Below are 12,764 nucleotides of genomic sequence, written 5' to 3'. Positions count from 1 at the left end.
CACGCTCCGTGTGGAGTGAGCTTTAACGCCCAACGGTGGCGCCAAGCCCTGCCGAGAGTAGGCTAAGCAAACACCCTCACATACCCAGCGAGAAAACCGCTGCTTAGAGAGAGCGCGGCCCCTGCTAGCGTCGCTATAACACACAAACAACTGTTGTGTGGAGCGGAACGCGGCCGAGCGATTCACGTACATAGCCAATGCCCGAACCGGGCACAGGAGATGCAACTCCGCCTCCGCCTCACTAGAATGAGGCGGGGGGTGAAAAGCCTTAAGCACAATATCCCTCGACCGAAAATAACTATTAATTAAGCAACTTGAAGTGCTAAAAACAAACTTTAAAGCAGAAGCCAGTAGCACTCAGCTAGACAGTATGCAATCGTGGCAGCGCAGCGGCTCAAAGCAAAACATGCAGCGAGATAGGCAGACATTTCATAAAAATACACTGGAAAGACAAACACAATGTAACAGATGCGGGGACACACGAGGGCATCATCCGCAGCAGTGTCCAGCTAGAGAGGCTGTGTGTAACCAGTGCCGAAAGAAAGGACATTATGCTAGAGTCTGCCAAGCTAAAAAGAAACCGGGAGTTAATGTAGCTGCAGTGACTGAGGAAGACAGCGATGAGGACGTCGCGTTCTTGGGCTCTGTGGAGTCCACAGGTGCCTGCCCATGGATGACAGAGGTAAGGGTGGACAATCAAAAATCAGTGTTTAAGATAGACACTGGAGCAGATGTCACTGCAATCCCAGCAAAGTTGTACACCCAGGGCCAGTTCAGCAAACTTTCCAGAGCCACAAAGACTCTTTATGGACCAGGAGGGACAGCATTAAAGGTGAATGGAAAATGTACAGCTACTCTCAGTAAGGGTAACAAAAGCACACAAGAGGAAGTTTATGTTGTTGATGGGCTACGTACGCCACTCCTGGGTAGGGCTGGTAACATTCCCCAGAAATTAAATTCGAATATTGGTCTTAAAAAATTGTCAGAATATCGAATATAATTATTAATTAATTAATTATTTTCAATTTTTTAGTGTGGCTGCGTTCACGTAGTTAGCTGCATTATCCGTTGTCACGGCAACGACCGACTCCAGCTGCACGCCAAACTCCTGCAAACCATCCATAATAGACTTCGATACGTTCTCCGCTGTATGACTTTCTATGAGCTCTCCCGTTTTAAGCACATAGTCCTTCATCTCCCAATTCTCTGTGATAAAATGGGCAGTCACGGTGACAAATGCATCATTGGCAAGGGAAGTCCATCCGTCTGTGGTCAACGCTACGGCTTTGTCCTTGATTGTAATTTTCACTCTACTGGCGGTGGCATCATACAGTTTAACAATCCTATTATTAACAGTTCCACGGGAAGGGACTTGATAGCGTGGATTTATTTCGTGGATAAATTTCTGAAAACCTACGCCGTCAACTATACTGATTGGCCGCATGTCTTTGCAAATGAACTCTGTTAACTTTTTAGTGATGGCCTCTTGTTTTGCAGCGGGAAGAGAAGTGGTCGGGCTGTAAAACGCTGTTAGCTTGGGTTGTTTGGGAAGCGGGCCGTCTGCTTCGTCTTCACCAACTTTGTTCCATTCGGTCGGGTGAACAACTATTAAATGCATTGGTAACACTTTATAATAACTACACACAATTCATCATTTATTAAGCATTCGTTACCTATTAGGTAATGGTTTGTTCACCATTAGTTATTTATTGTTCATACATAACGTATCATTAGTAAAGCATTTCTTCACACAGTTATAAATGTGTTTGTTCATAGTAAATAAGCCTTCTAAAAACTATTAAATAATGGTTTGTTCACCATTAGTTATTTATTGTTCATACATAACGTATCATTAGTAAAGCATTTTTTCACACAGTTATAAATGGTTTGTTCATAATAAATAAGCCTTCTAAAAAAGTAATTTTACCATTATTATCTAGGTACTTAGGAATGTATAAGGCCGGTTAAAACCTGGAAGTTGATGATTAACAGACTATCTAGACCTTCATTTGTTCATGCCTTAAATAAAATGTTATGATTTAGAAATAGGCCTCAACTAATAGCTGGGGTGTTAATACATATGTTACAAATACTTACCAATTAGGTTATCCATGATTAATTCATGAGTTACTACGGATTAGTTGACTACATGGTGTGAGCCCATCTAAAGTGAGCACTTTCCATGCTTTACAAAGCATTAATAAATGAATTGCAAACATAACCTGGACACAAATATGTATTATTCTATTTGGACATGCCTTCAGAACTATGCCTACGGATAGTTAGTGTTACTGCATCTTTAACAAGCACTTAACAACACTTCAATTCATGATTAACTCATGAGTTACTACTGATTAGTTGACTATATGGTGTGAGCCCATCTAAAGTGAGGACTTGCTATGCTTTACAAAGCATTTATAAATGAGTGGCAAACATAACCTGGACACAAATATGTATTATTCTATTTGGACATGCCTTCAGAAATATGCCTACGGATAGTTAGTGTTACTGCATCTTTAACAAGCACTTAACAACACTTCAATTCATGATTAACTCATGAGTTACTACGGATTAGTTGACTACATGGTGTGAGCCCATCTAAAGTGAGGACTTGCTATGCTTTACAAAGTATTTATAAATGAGTGGCTAGCAGATACCAAAGAGACACAAGTTAAAACAAAATATTATTTTAAGAAAAGTGAAAGAAGCAATGTGCTGAAGTGCTGAAAACTTACAAATATTTATTTTAAACTACATACATTCTTCTTTTCAACAAAGAACACACAACAAAAAAATACAGATAAAATATGAACAGTGGTATTGTACAGAAAATGTAAAAATTACTTTACAGGAACACATGTAAAGCATAATACAAAATGCACATAATTATTTCTTTTTCAGTGGTAGCAGCTTACCACTAGCTTTAAGCGTGTTGACTGCGTCAACTATTTCTACATCGCCTAGAATTGTCAAGGCACAGTGTTCCGCAAATGCTTTCAATTTTGTGGAATGGGTATACGTTTTCAAAGCTTCCTTGTACTGGTCTGGGGCAGCAATGGAAAGCTCGGCGATTGGTGCATTGACCACCACTGTATTACGGTCAACACCGACCTTTCGAAATGCCCCAGACATGGTTCCAAGCCTCTTGTAGTATTTAAGAATCTTTTTGTACCGGGCCAAAGCCTGCTCGGGATTCCGGGCTGCAATTAAGAGAACATACAATTAGTGCTATCTATAGTAGTAGTTTTGTCATTTATATTACTGTACTCATACTGTACTCATCTTTAACACACACACACACACACACACACACACACACACACACACACACACACACACACACACACACACACACACACACACACACTATCTCCTTGCACACACACACACACACACACAACGGCAACTATGCTCAGTATGTGTTGCCGGTGAGAGGCAGGAGAAGCTACAGTGGTGGAATGCCTTTTCAAAACAGCCAGATTCCGCCTCCAGTGAAGGGCCACAAGCACACACACACACAGGGTGAAGGAGCACACACACACACACACACAGGGAAGGAGCACACACACACAGAGTGAAGGAGCACACATATACACATACACAAAATCTACTTCCCTTCACACACACACACACACACACACACACACACACACACACACACACACACACACACACACACACACACACACACACACACACACACACACACACACACACACACACACACACACACCGGCATGATCAAACGATAATGGAGGAACGGTGAATTCCAGTCTGGTGCGACGCCGTCTGACAACACACCACCACATATACCAGCATTTTCACCACAATCACGGCAAGACACACAAAAAGAAACAATCACAACAACGAGTAATAACACAAGCTCCTTAAAACAACCCACAAGTGATACTCAACTAAGTATAAATCATAATCCAGAGACATACAGTGTACTCATACTGTACTCATCTTTAACACACACACACACACACACACACACACACACACACACACACACACACACACACACACACACACACACACACACACACACACACACACACACACACACACACACACACACTACACTACACTATGAATCTAGTGTGGCTTGTCAGCTACACATTTCAATCTAGAATATGAGATGACCAGAAAGCTATTCCTCTAAAATTCACTGTGTGAGTGCTAGAAACAATCACACATGCAATATGGGAAGAGCCAGCCTGGAGAACACAACACAGCGAAGCAGGAGTGATCTAGCACCCAGGCGAGTGGAAAGTGTTGAAATTAGTATTTCTGACCTCTTTGCAGTGTTTTTTCCATTTTAACCATCTTGGATGCCTTCTTTCTCCCTTTCCCCTTCTTCTTCCTCTTCTTGTCCTCTGAGGATGAGCTGTTGGATGACTCTGAGTCGGTACTCTTTGAACTCATCTCGGAGGAAGATGAGTCCAGTGTAGAGACACTACTGGAACCGGCAGTTGCTTTGGGCTCATCTTTTTTAAGAGCTGTTTAAAAAGATTAAAATACAAACATAAGAGTCACAACACATAATACATAACAACACATATGTGCACGGCACGCATACAATGCACAGCCAGATCCTGCAAGTTCATGGTCACACTTTTTCCCCCACTACTTTTTAAAGTAATTTTAATACTAATGTGAATGTTAAAACAACAATCACAATACTAATGTAAATTGTATTCGGGAGATATGCGAATAACAGGTACACAAACACACGCAGACTGAGAGACAGACGTTCCTGTCATTAATTGATAGATGTAGCCTGCTGCCAAGCAATAGTAGTACTATTTCAATGAAAGCAAAGACTGCCTCTTAAACCAGAACCTTACTAAGCGAAGACTTTAACATCATGAGTTTGCGGTTGTGTGTTAATAACAGCAGTTCAATAACCTGATGGACTGTGGAAAGGGAATGTGCGAATCTGCTAATATGGATCTGTACATTCTTGGACCACTCGGCAGATGACTGTGGCGGACTGGAGGCGAAGAGGACACGCAATGCCTTCCTTCTACCCTACTAAAAACAAACCAACACTTTGACTAAACATTGTGTTGGGAGACTTGCCGGATACTAGTTGTTCCTTGAGGAAATCTCTCTCCTTGGTCAACTCCTCTATTTTCTCATTCTGCCATTCCATTTTCTTTTTGCACATCTGCAACTCATGTGCTTTATTGTTTAGTGCCAGCTGTGCTGTGGGGGCTGCTGACACACCTAAAAGAAATACATATGTCATTATTGAATGAATGTAGAAAATCTAATTAAAGTCAAATCACTGGACACTGGACAAATCACAGGAATTCAGTAAAATGTGTTTCTTCTATTCAAGCACGGGTTTCATAAAGTAGCCTATAAAACATTAACTGTTAAGGTGCGGCCACACCAAACGCGTATCTCGCGTACTTCGCGTATGAAATCGCCATTTTTTCCATAGGGAACCATTGGTTGACGCGCGTATTACGCGTATTATGCGTACTACGCGTATAAGCAACATTGTACGCGCGTATGAGGCGCGTATATTTACGCGCTATACGCGCGTATTGCGCGTATATCGCGTACATTTCAAGAGTTCAAAAAATTGAACATTTTACACTCATACGCATGACGATTAGCCGTATTGCCCAATCAGCGTTGAGCTTGACCCGACGTCACTGGCAGAGAGTAGTGAGCTTGGACAGAAGCATACGGCCGACATCTTTCTTTATTCTGTGTGGAAATAGTAACATAGTTACGCCATTAAATGCTTTTATGGAAACATTTCTAGCGAGAAATGTGCATTTTACTTTCATAATGTTCGCTCGGTGAATGTGAAGGATGTTTGGTTTGATAGTTATGACGAAGAGGGAACGCCCCGTTCACTTGCATGGACAGAGTCTCTGGTTACTAAGCAACCTCAACGTCTTGGCGGACTATTTCTCTGCTGATCAACACTACAGACTACACGAACAGAAATGGAGGTGGATCAAAATCTCATCGTCGCCGTGTGCGGCCGTCCTGTCCTGTACGACACCACGATGGTGTCGTACAGGGACAGGAACAAAACAGAGAGGGCGTGGGTCGACGTGGCAGAGGATATTGGCGTTCCTGGTAAGATCAGTGAATAATGTGTGTGTGTATTTTGCTTGGCTTCAGCTATCGGTTGTGTTCTACTATGAAAAAAGTTAGCGGTAGCACCAGTTAGCAGTAATATTAAGTGATACTACTACAACAGACTGTCCCGCTTGTCAGGTTACACAACTTAATATGTATATATGTTCTTGTCAGTGGACGTATGTCGCAGGAGGTGGAAGTCACTCAGGGACAGGTACATGAGACACAAAAAGAGTGAAAAGGAGGGGAAAAAGAGCGGGTCAGCGGCAGGGAGAGTGGACACGTGGAAGTTTGCTCGGGTCCTGTCCTTCCTCGACCCCTTTGTCCCCCCGAGGGAGACCAGCAGCAATTTACCTCTGGGGGCAGAGGAGGTTGAGGGGGACGGGGCTCCAGAGACTCCACTAGGGGCAGGAGAAGATGAGGAGCTTGAGCAGGCAGCAGCATCGCACAATACAGGTTTGTTGACAAGTGAAGACACGTACAGCTCCTGTATTATGGCCACAGGAACGATTTACAGTGCGGCACGATTCTGTCTATCTTTAATGTGCAATATAGATATATATCATCCAAGCAAAAAAAAAAAAAAAGTCTTCTTTCTCAATAACATAGACCAACCCAGCAGTGAGTCAGACGCAGAGGACGCTGATGCTGCTCCTGCTCCTGCTCCTGCCCCTGTCCCTGCCGCTGGCCCTTCCCGTGTACCTGTCCCTGCTGCCCCTGCCCCAACACCACAGTTCTCAACCACCAACCGAGCCCGGGACAGTCGGTAGTTAAAGACGCGCCGCTCTCGGGGGAGGATGCGTCCGGGGAATGGCCTCATGAGGTTGGTCCGTAGCGGAAAGGCCTCGTCCGCTACAAACACATGAGGCAGGGGTCCTCTCTGCGCAGCCGCTGACAGTACTCTGTCAGCAGGGAGCTTGAGATCGCCAGCTCGGAGGGCCTGACCAAACACCGAGTTGGCCAGAATTCCTCCATCACTGGTTCTCCCATAGCCCCCCACATCGATGATGCGGAAGCACTTGTCTGCGTCGACAACTGCCAAGAGAACAATGGAAAATGTTCCCTTGTAGTTGAAGAACTGCGAACCGGAGTTCGCAGGGGCCTTCAGAACAACATGCTTCCCATCGATGGCACCGCAACAGAGAGGGAAGTTCCACTGCTCCTCGAACTGCTGCGCAATCAGCCTCCAGTCCTCGGTAGTGGGCACAGCCATGAACTCCTCCACCAGGCAGTCCCATATAGCCGTCACCCCATCGGACACGATGGAAGCCACGGTGGAGGCCCCGACCCGGAAGCTGGTGGCTATCGTCCGGAACGAATCGCCAGTAGCCAGGAATCTGCAACACATGAATAATTTATTTTAGCCTCATTGAGAATTTTTGTTGTATACCAAATATGTAGGCCAATTATCTCACTGATATCACTGCACAGGTATATGTCTTGACTAGTGTTTACAGTGGATTTGCATCAGCTTATTTTACTTTCAAAAGCATGACAAGGAGGTCAAGAATGAATATGTTGGAGCCATGATGCATTTATTTATTTTGTTTATATAAAACTCTGGTGACATGCATGTATATGAAGATTTGCGTTTAGGTTGAAACCATAGATAATAAATAAAAACACTGTTGAAACACTGGGTGGAGCATTGACAGGAAATGCATAGCAGGTAGGTGCAAGAGGGGAAACAGATGTGCAAAGCAAACTGCTTTATCACCATGTTGTCAGCACGCTTTCGTTTGACTTGTGTTGAATTTAACCCAATGAATATTGACTGATGTCACAATGGCCTATGCTCCCCCGTGCTTAGTTGAGCATAGTGCACGATGCTTGAATAAATGGGTCACTACTCAAATATAAACAGTGCATTGGAAATAATAGATGCATGCACTATCAGAACACGCGCCCGAACAATTTCTCCCCGTTATGTATATAGTTTTTGACTACAGAATGTGCTGATTGTTATAGAGTAATTAGGCTATGAAACCGCAACTTACCGGAGACAGACAGACAGGCGCTCCGCAGCTGATATGGAGCGCCTGTAGTTGGTGTCCTGACGGGAGATCCTGGCACCAACCCGGGCTAGCAGGTCATCGAACTGGGCCCGACTCAGTCGAAAGTACCGCTGAAACCGGCCGTCATCCAGGCGGAGTTCTTGGAGCAAGTGGTGAAACTCACCCAGCTGTAGCCGTCTCCGGAGGATGTCGTGCACCCAAACACGACGGCGTTTGCGTTTGCGACGCTGCTCGGACTCCCACAGCAAATAAAGCGCAGCGATGGTGCCGATGTCAGCCATGTTTCAGAAAAAAAGAAAATAGCGGGGGGGGGGGGAAGTTTTTGGCGGGCTCATCTAGGCGAGTGACGTATTGCGCGTATTGCGCGTATGCGACCATTTATGACACAAAATGGTCAAGCAACATCATACGCGCGATCAAAGTACGCGAGATACGCGTTTGGTGTGGCCGCACCTTTAGCCTATTAAAGTAACCTCATCTGACAGAAAGAAATTAAACTAATGGATTTCAGTCAATTTCCTTTTATAACGCCTGTATAGCTTATTGTTCAGGTATGCAGTGTGAAATACTATACAATTAGTTCATTACAGACTGCATTCAGAGGTTTTCATTCGGTTATTTTATACTGTCTTTATAATACGTTCACAAGATTAATTTGGTTTGCTGAAATCAGGAGAAACATGTAAGGGATAATGCCCGACGAGGTGTCCATTATCAGGAATTAATGTACGACGTGGAGGCGCGAAGCGGAGGACGGTTGCCTCCGCGAAGTCCATTAATTCCTGATTGACAATTGATTGTCAATATAGTACACATATAGTATAATACAATACTATATAATACACATATACCACATATAGTAGCTAGCTACTATATGTGGCTGTACTGTATAAGTAGCTAGCAAGCTAGCAAGCAATCTACCTCATTGTCAATCAATGTAAGTTTAAAAAAACTGCAAAAACACATATTTATACTCACCAACACTGCTGCCTTCCGCTTCTGTCTCCTCTACATATTTTCTTCCTCTAGTCTGTATCCGTTTTCTGTTTGCCATTATTACTGCTGCTGTCCACCAACTGGAACAGGTGGCTATCACTATAGAATAAGCGCGAAACCTTTCTTTGTCCCACGTTGATGACGCGATCCCTACTGAACGCAGGCATTCGATTCTGTGGCAGCACGATCCTGGCGGCATCATTCACCAGTGCAATGACAAGATTCAGGAGTGTGAGAAACCTTCTACATCAGGATGTCTCTAAACAAAATGCTTGGAAGCTTATTAAGTGGTTTCAGAGGAAAAAACTTTTGAGAAGAAAAATGAAATGCAGTAAATGCTATCATGGCATGGAGCTGAAGAGAAGAGGAAACTGTGTGGACCAATATGCTTGGTAAGAAATGGATAGCTGAGATGAGATACATTCAGTTTGAATAGCATGATATGCTGCAATTTTTTATTGTAAAAAAACGAAGTAATTTATTTCTTCAACTTCATATGGGACTAGTCTGATAAGCCTACTTGGGGTGCACATGTTCATGAAAGAGGGACCAAAGAAAAAACAAAATGGGGGGTATGCCACACACATTTGAACTAAAGCGCGCACACTCTCTTCTCGTGAATTTAGCCTATTTATGGCCACTACATCTTTTGGCGCTGTTCCGTAATATGCATGACATTTCCATTCATAGTTCTCGATATGTGGGCTTTTCCTTATCATGTATTTTGTAGTTTATAGTAAAATATGGGGACATGTACAATTGTGCTGATTGTATTTGAATTGTATGATGCACCTCTCTAAATAACAACAACGGTATGTTACTGTTTGTTAGGATCTGTCGACGGACTGCACATTACAGAAAGCCCACACAAAAATCTGTGCGGCATAAGTCAATGTTCAGTCATTCAAAGGTCTCTCTGAAAAATTGGATGCAATTCATGTACAGGTAGGTAAGCAATACATTTGAGTTTTAAGAAATCACCTCGCCATTCTGTTAATGTAATTGATTATGGAGCCATACTTTTATTAACTTTTTATAGTTTTACCTTTTTATTTTAATTGATTACTATTTGTTTTGTAGCTGAACATGTTTAAGCCTACACTCAATGTATTATGATTGCATTATTATTCGTATTATTGTAATGTATGTGCTATTGTTGAGTTAACATTATATTTGTCATTGCTTGTTATTATTGGCTATGTTGGTACTTTTTAGTGTTATGCGTTATGTGTAAGGTTAACAATAGGTATATAATCTAACCACCTTTACACAACCCTATTAGCAAAATAACTACAAATGTTATTCCAAGGAATTACCAGTGCATGACAATGCAAAAGTGACTTAACATGTCATTGAAAGCTAAAACAGATAATGCGTAGAAAGACTGTTGTGTTGCTAGACATGGTGGCTGCTAGGTAGTAGAGACAGAGAGCCTTTAAAGTTCAGCAGTTAAGTGAGCAAGGACCTTTTGAAATAGCACCATGCACTTGAGCAGAGGAAGTGTCGAAAAGTAAAACACACCGAGAAAAATAGCCTATATTTTGAGTACTTGAAACATGCAAAGCATTTTCTTTTTAAAAATAAATAAAAGAACAAAATGAATAGTATAGAGTGCTCGGTTAATATGTGCTTGATTGTCTGAATATGATGTTAACCACATTTCTATGTTGAAGGTTCTCGAAGTATTTTTGGGTGCCGTCACGGCGGTTGATGTTTCAAACAAAACAGAGAGCTAGCATATTCAGCGGACAGGCAGCTAGTGGATCGTTAGGAGATGATTGCTGTATGTGACAAAATAAATGTTCTAGCTAAGAAACTGCGTAGCAAGACTTTAAGCCAGTCAAGCTGAATGCCTCTCCTGGAACCGTCACCTTATCGTGGTGGAGAGGTTTGCGTGTCCCTGTGAACCTGAGAGCTGTGTTGTCTGGAGCCTTGTGCTCCTGGTAGGGTCTCTCATGGCAGAGTGGTCTCAGGTGAGGGGCCAGACTAAGAATGGTTCACAAAACTCCAATGAAGAACGAAAAAAGAGGAGATGTGACCCGGCCCGGAGGAAGCCCGGAGCCCCCGTCTGGAGCCAGGCCCAGACGGAGGGCTCGATGGCGAGCGCCTGGTGGCCGGGTTTGCCACGGAGCCCGGTCGGGCACAGCCCGAACAAACTACGTGGCACCCCCCCTCTCTTCATCCCATGGGCCCACCACCTGTGGGAAGACCCGTTGGGGTCGGGTGCGCAGCCACATGGGTGGCAGCGAAGGTCAGGGGTCTCGACGGACCAGACCCGGGCGGCAGAAGCTGGCTCTGGGGACGTGGAACGTCACCTCGCTGTGGGGAAAGGAACCGGAGCTTGTGAGGGAGGTGGAGCGCTATCAGTTAGATCTGGTGGGGCTTACCTCCACGCACAGTCTCAGCTCTGGTACCGTACTCCTGGATAAGGGTTGGACTCTATTCTTCTCCGGAGTTGCCAAGGGCGTGAGGCGCCGGGCGGGTGTGGGGATACTCATAAATCCCCGGCTGAGCGCCGCGGTGTTGGAGTTTACCCCGGTAGACGAGAGGGTCGCCTCCCTGCGCCTAAGGGTTGTAGGGGGGAAAACTCTGACTGTTGTTTGTGCGTATGCACCAAACAGCAGCTCAGAGTACTCGGCCTTCTTGGAGACCCTGAATGGAGTCCTGTATGGGGCTCCAGTAGGGGACTCCGTAGTTCTGCTGGGAGACTTCAACGCCCACGTGGGCAACGATGGAGACACCTGGAGAGGCGTGGTGGGGAGGAACGGCCTCCCTGATCTAAACCCGAGCGGTCGTTTGTTATTGGACTTCTGTGCTAGTCATGGATTATCCATAACAAACACCATGTTCGAACATAAGGGTGCTCATAAGTGTACCTGGTACCAGAGTACCCTAGGCCGAAGATCGATGATCGATTTCGTGATCGTGTCATCTGATCTGAGGCCGCATGTTTTGGACACTCGGGTAAAGAGAGGGGCGGAACTGTCAACCGACCACCATCTGGTTGTGAGTTGGATCAGGGAATGGGGGAAATTTCCGGATAGACCTGGTAAGCCCAAACGAGTAGTGCGGGTGAACTGGGAACGTCTGGAGGAGGCCCCCGTCCTAGGTATCTTCAACTCACACCTCCGGCGGAGCTTTTCTGGCATTCCTGTGGAGGTTGGGGGCATTGAGCCGGAGTGGGCGGTGTTCAAAGCCTCCATTGCTGAAGCTGCGGTGGCTAGCTGTGGCCTCAGGGTCTTAGGCTCCTCAAGGGGCGGTAACCCTCGGACACCGTGGTGGACTACGGTGGTCAGGGAAGCCGTCCGACTGAAGAAGGAGGCCTTCCGGGATATGATATCCTGGAGGACTCCTGACTCGGTTGCAGGGTACCGACAGGCTCGAAGGGCTGCAGCGGCTGCCGTGTCGGAGGCTAAGCAGCGGGTGTGGGAGAAGTTCGGAGAGGCCATGGAGAAGGACTTTCGGTCGGCACCAAAGTGTTTCTGGAAGACTATCCGGCACCTCAGGAGGGGGAAACGGGGAACCATCCAAGCTGTGTACAGTAAGGATGGGACTCTGTTGACCTCAACTGAGGAGGTCGTCGGACGTTGGAAGGAACACTTTGAGGAACTCCTGAATCCGAATAACACGCCCTCTATGTTGGAG

The 12,764-nt window shown here is 44.9% G+C and overlaps 3 protein-coding genes and 1 long non-coding RNA gene across 6 annotated transcripts in view; 1 reads left to right on the top strand and 3 right to left on the bottom strand.

Annotated features, from left to right (window-relative positions):
* Window positions 1–12,764, bottom strand: part of slc39a6 (solute carrier family 39 member 6) — a 583,352-nt gene that overhangs the window by 498,297 nt on the left and 72,291 nt on the right. The gene's annotated exons all lie outside the window — the stretch shown is intronic.
* The window catches only part of LOC132462545 (uncharacterized), a 570,484-nt gene that overhangs the window by 507,522 nt on the left and 50,198 nt on the right, over window positions 1–12,764 (top strand). The gene's annotated exons all lie outside the window — the stretch shown is intronic.
* Window positions 2,471–10,930, bottom strand: LOC132462519 (uncharacterized). Its single transcript, XR_009526871.1, has 3 exons — window positions 9,102–10,930; window positions 4,299–5,232; window positions 2,471–3,200 (listed from the first exon to the last, which is right to left on the bottom strand). It is a non-coding gene; the product is annotated as an uncharacterized LOC132462519 (long non-coding RNA).
* Window positions 6,510–8,430, bottom strand: LOC132462474 (uncharacterized). The gene is made up of 3 exons (XM_060058028.1): window positions 8,106–8,430; window positions 6,811–7,445; window positions 6,510–6,595 (listed from the first exon to the last, which is right to left on the bottom strand). The coding sequence occupies exons 1-3, from the start codon at window positions 8,402–8,404 to the stop codon at window positions 6,510–6,512; spliced, it is 1,020 nt and encodes a 339-aa protein (XP_059914011.1). The 5' UTR covers window positions 8,405–8,430.

Source organism: Gadus macrocephalus, chromosome 8 (assembly GCF_031168955.1).
Source record: "Gadus macrocephalus chromosome 8, ASM3116895v1".
NCBI lineage: Eukaryota > Metazoa > Chordata > Actinopteri > Gadiformes > Gadidae > Gadus > Gadus macrocephalus.
The sequence above is the reverse complement of the archived record's forward strand: the minus strand, read 5'-3'. Positions and strand labels throughout refer to the sequence as shown.

Coding starts and splice junctions, on each gene's coding strand:
- LOC132462474 (XM_060058028.1), bottom strand. CDS start 8,404: ATGGCTGACATCGGCACCATCGCTGCGCTTTATTTGCTGTGGGAGTCC. Junction 7,446..8,105: donor CGCCTGTCTGTCTGTCTCCG/GTAAGTTGCGGT, acceptor CATGTGTTGCAG/ATTCCTGGCTACTGGCGATT. Junction 6,596..6,810: donor GGCAGGGGCAGCAGGGACAG/GTACACGGGAAG, acceptor GCCATAATACAG/GAGCTGTACGTGTCTTCACT.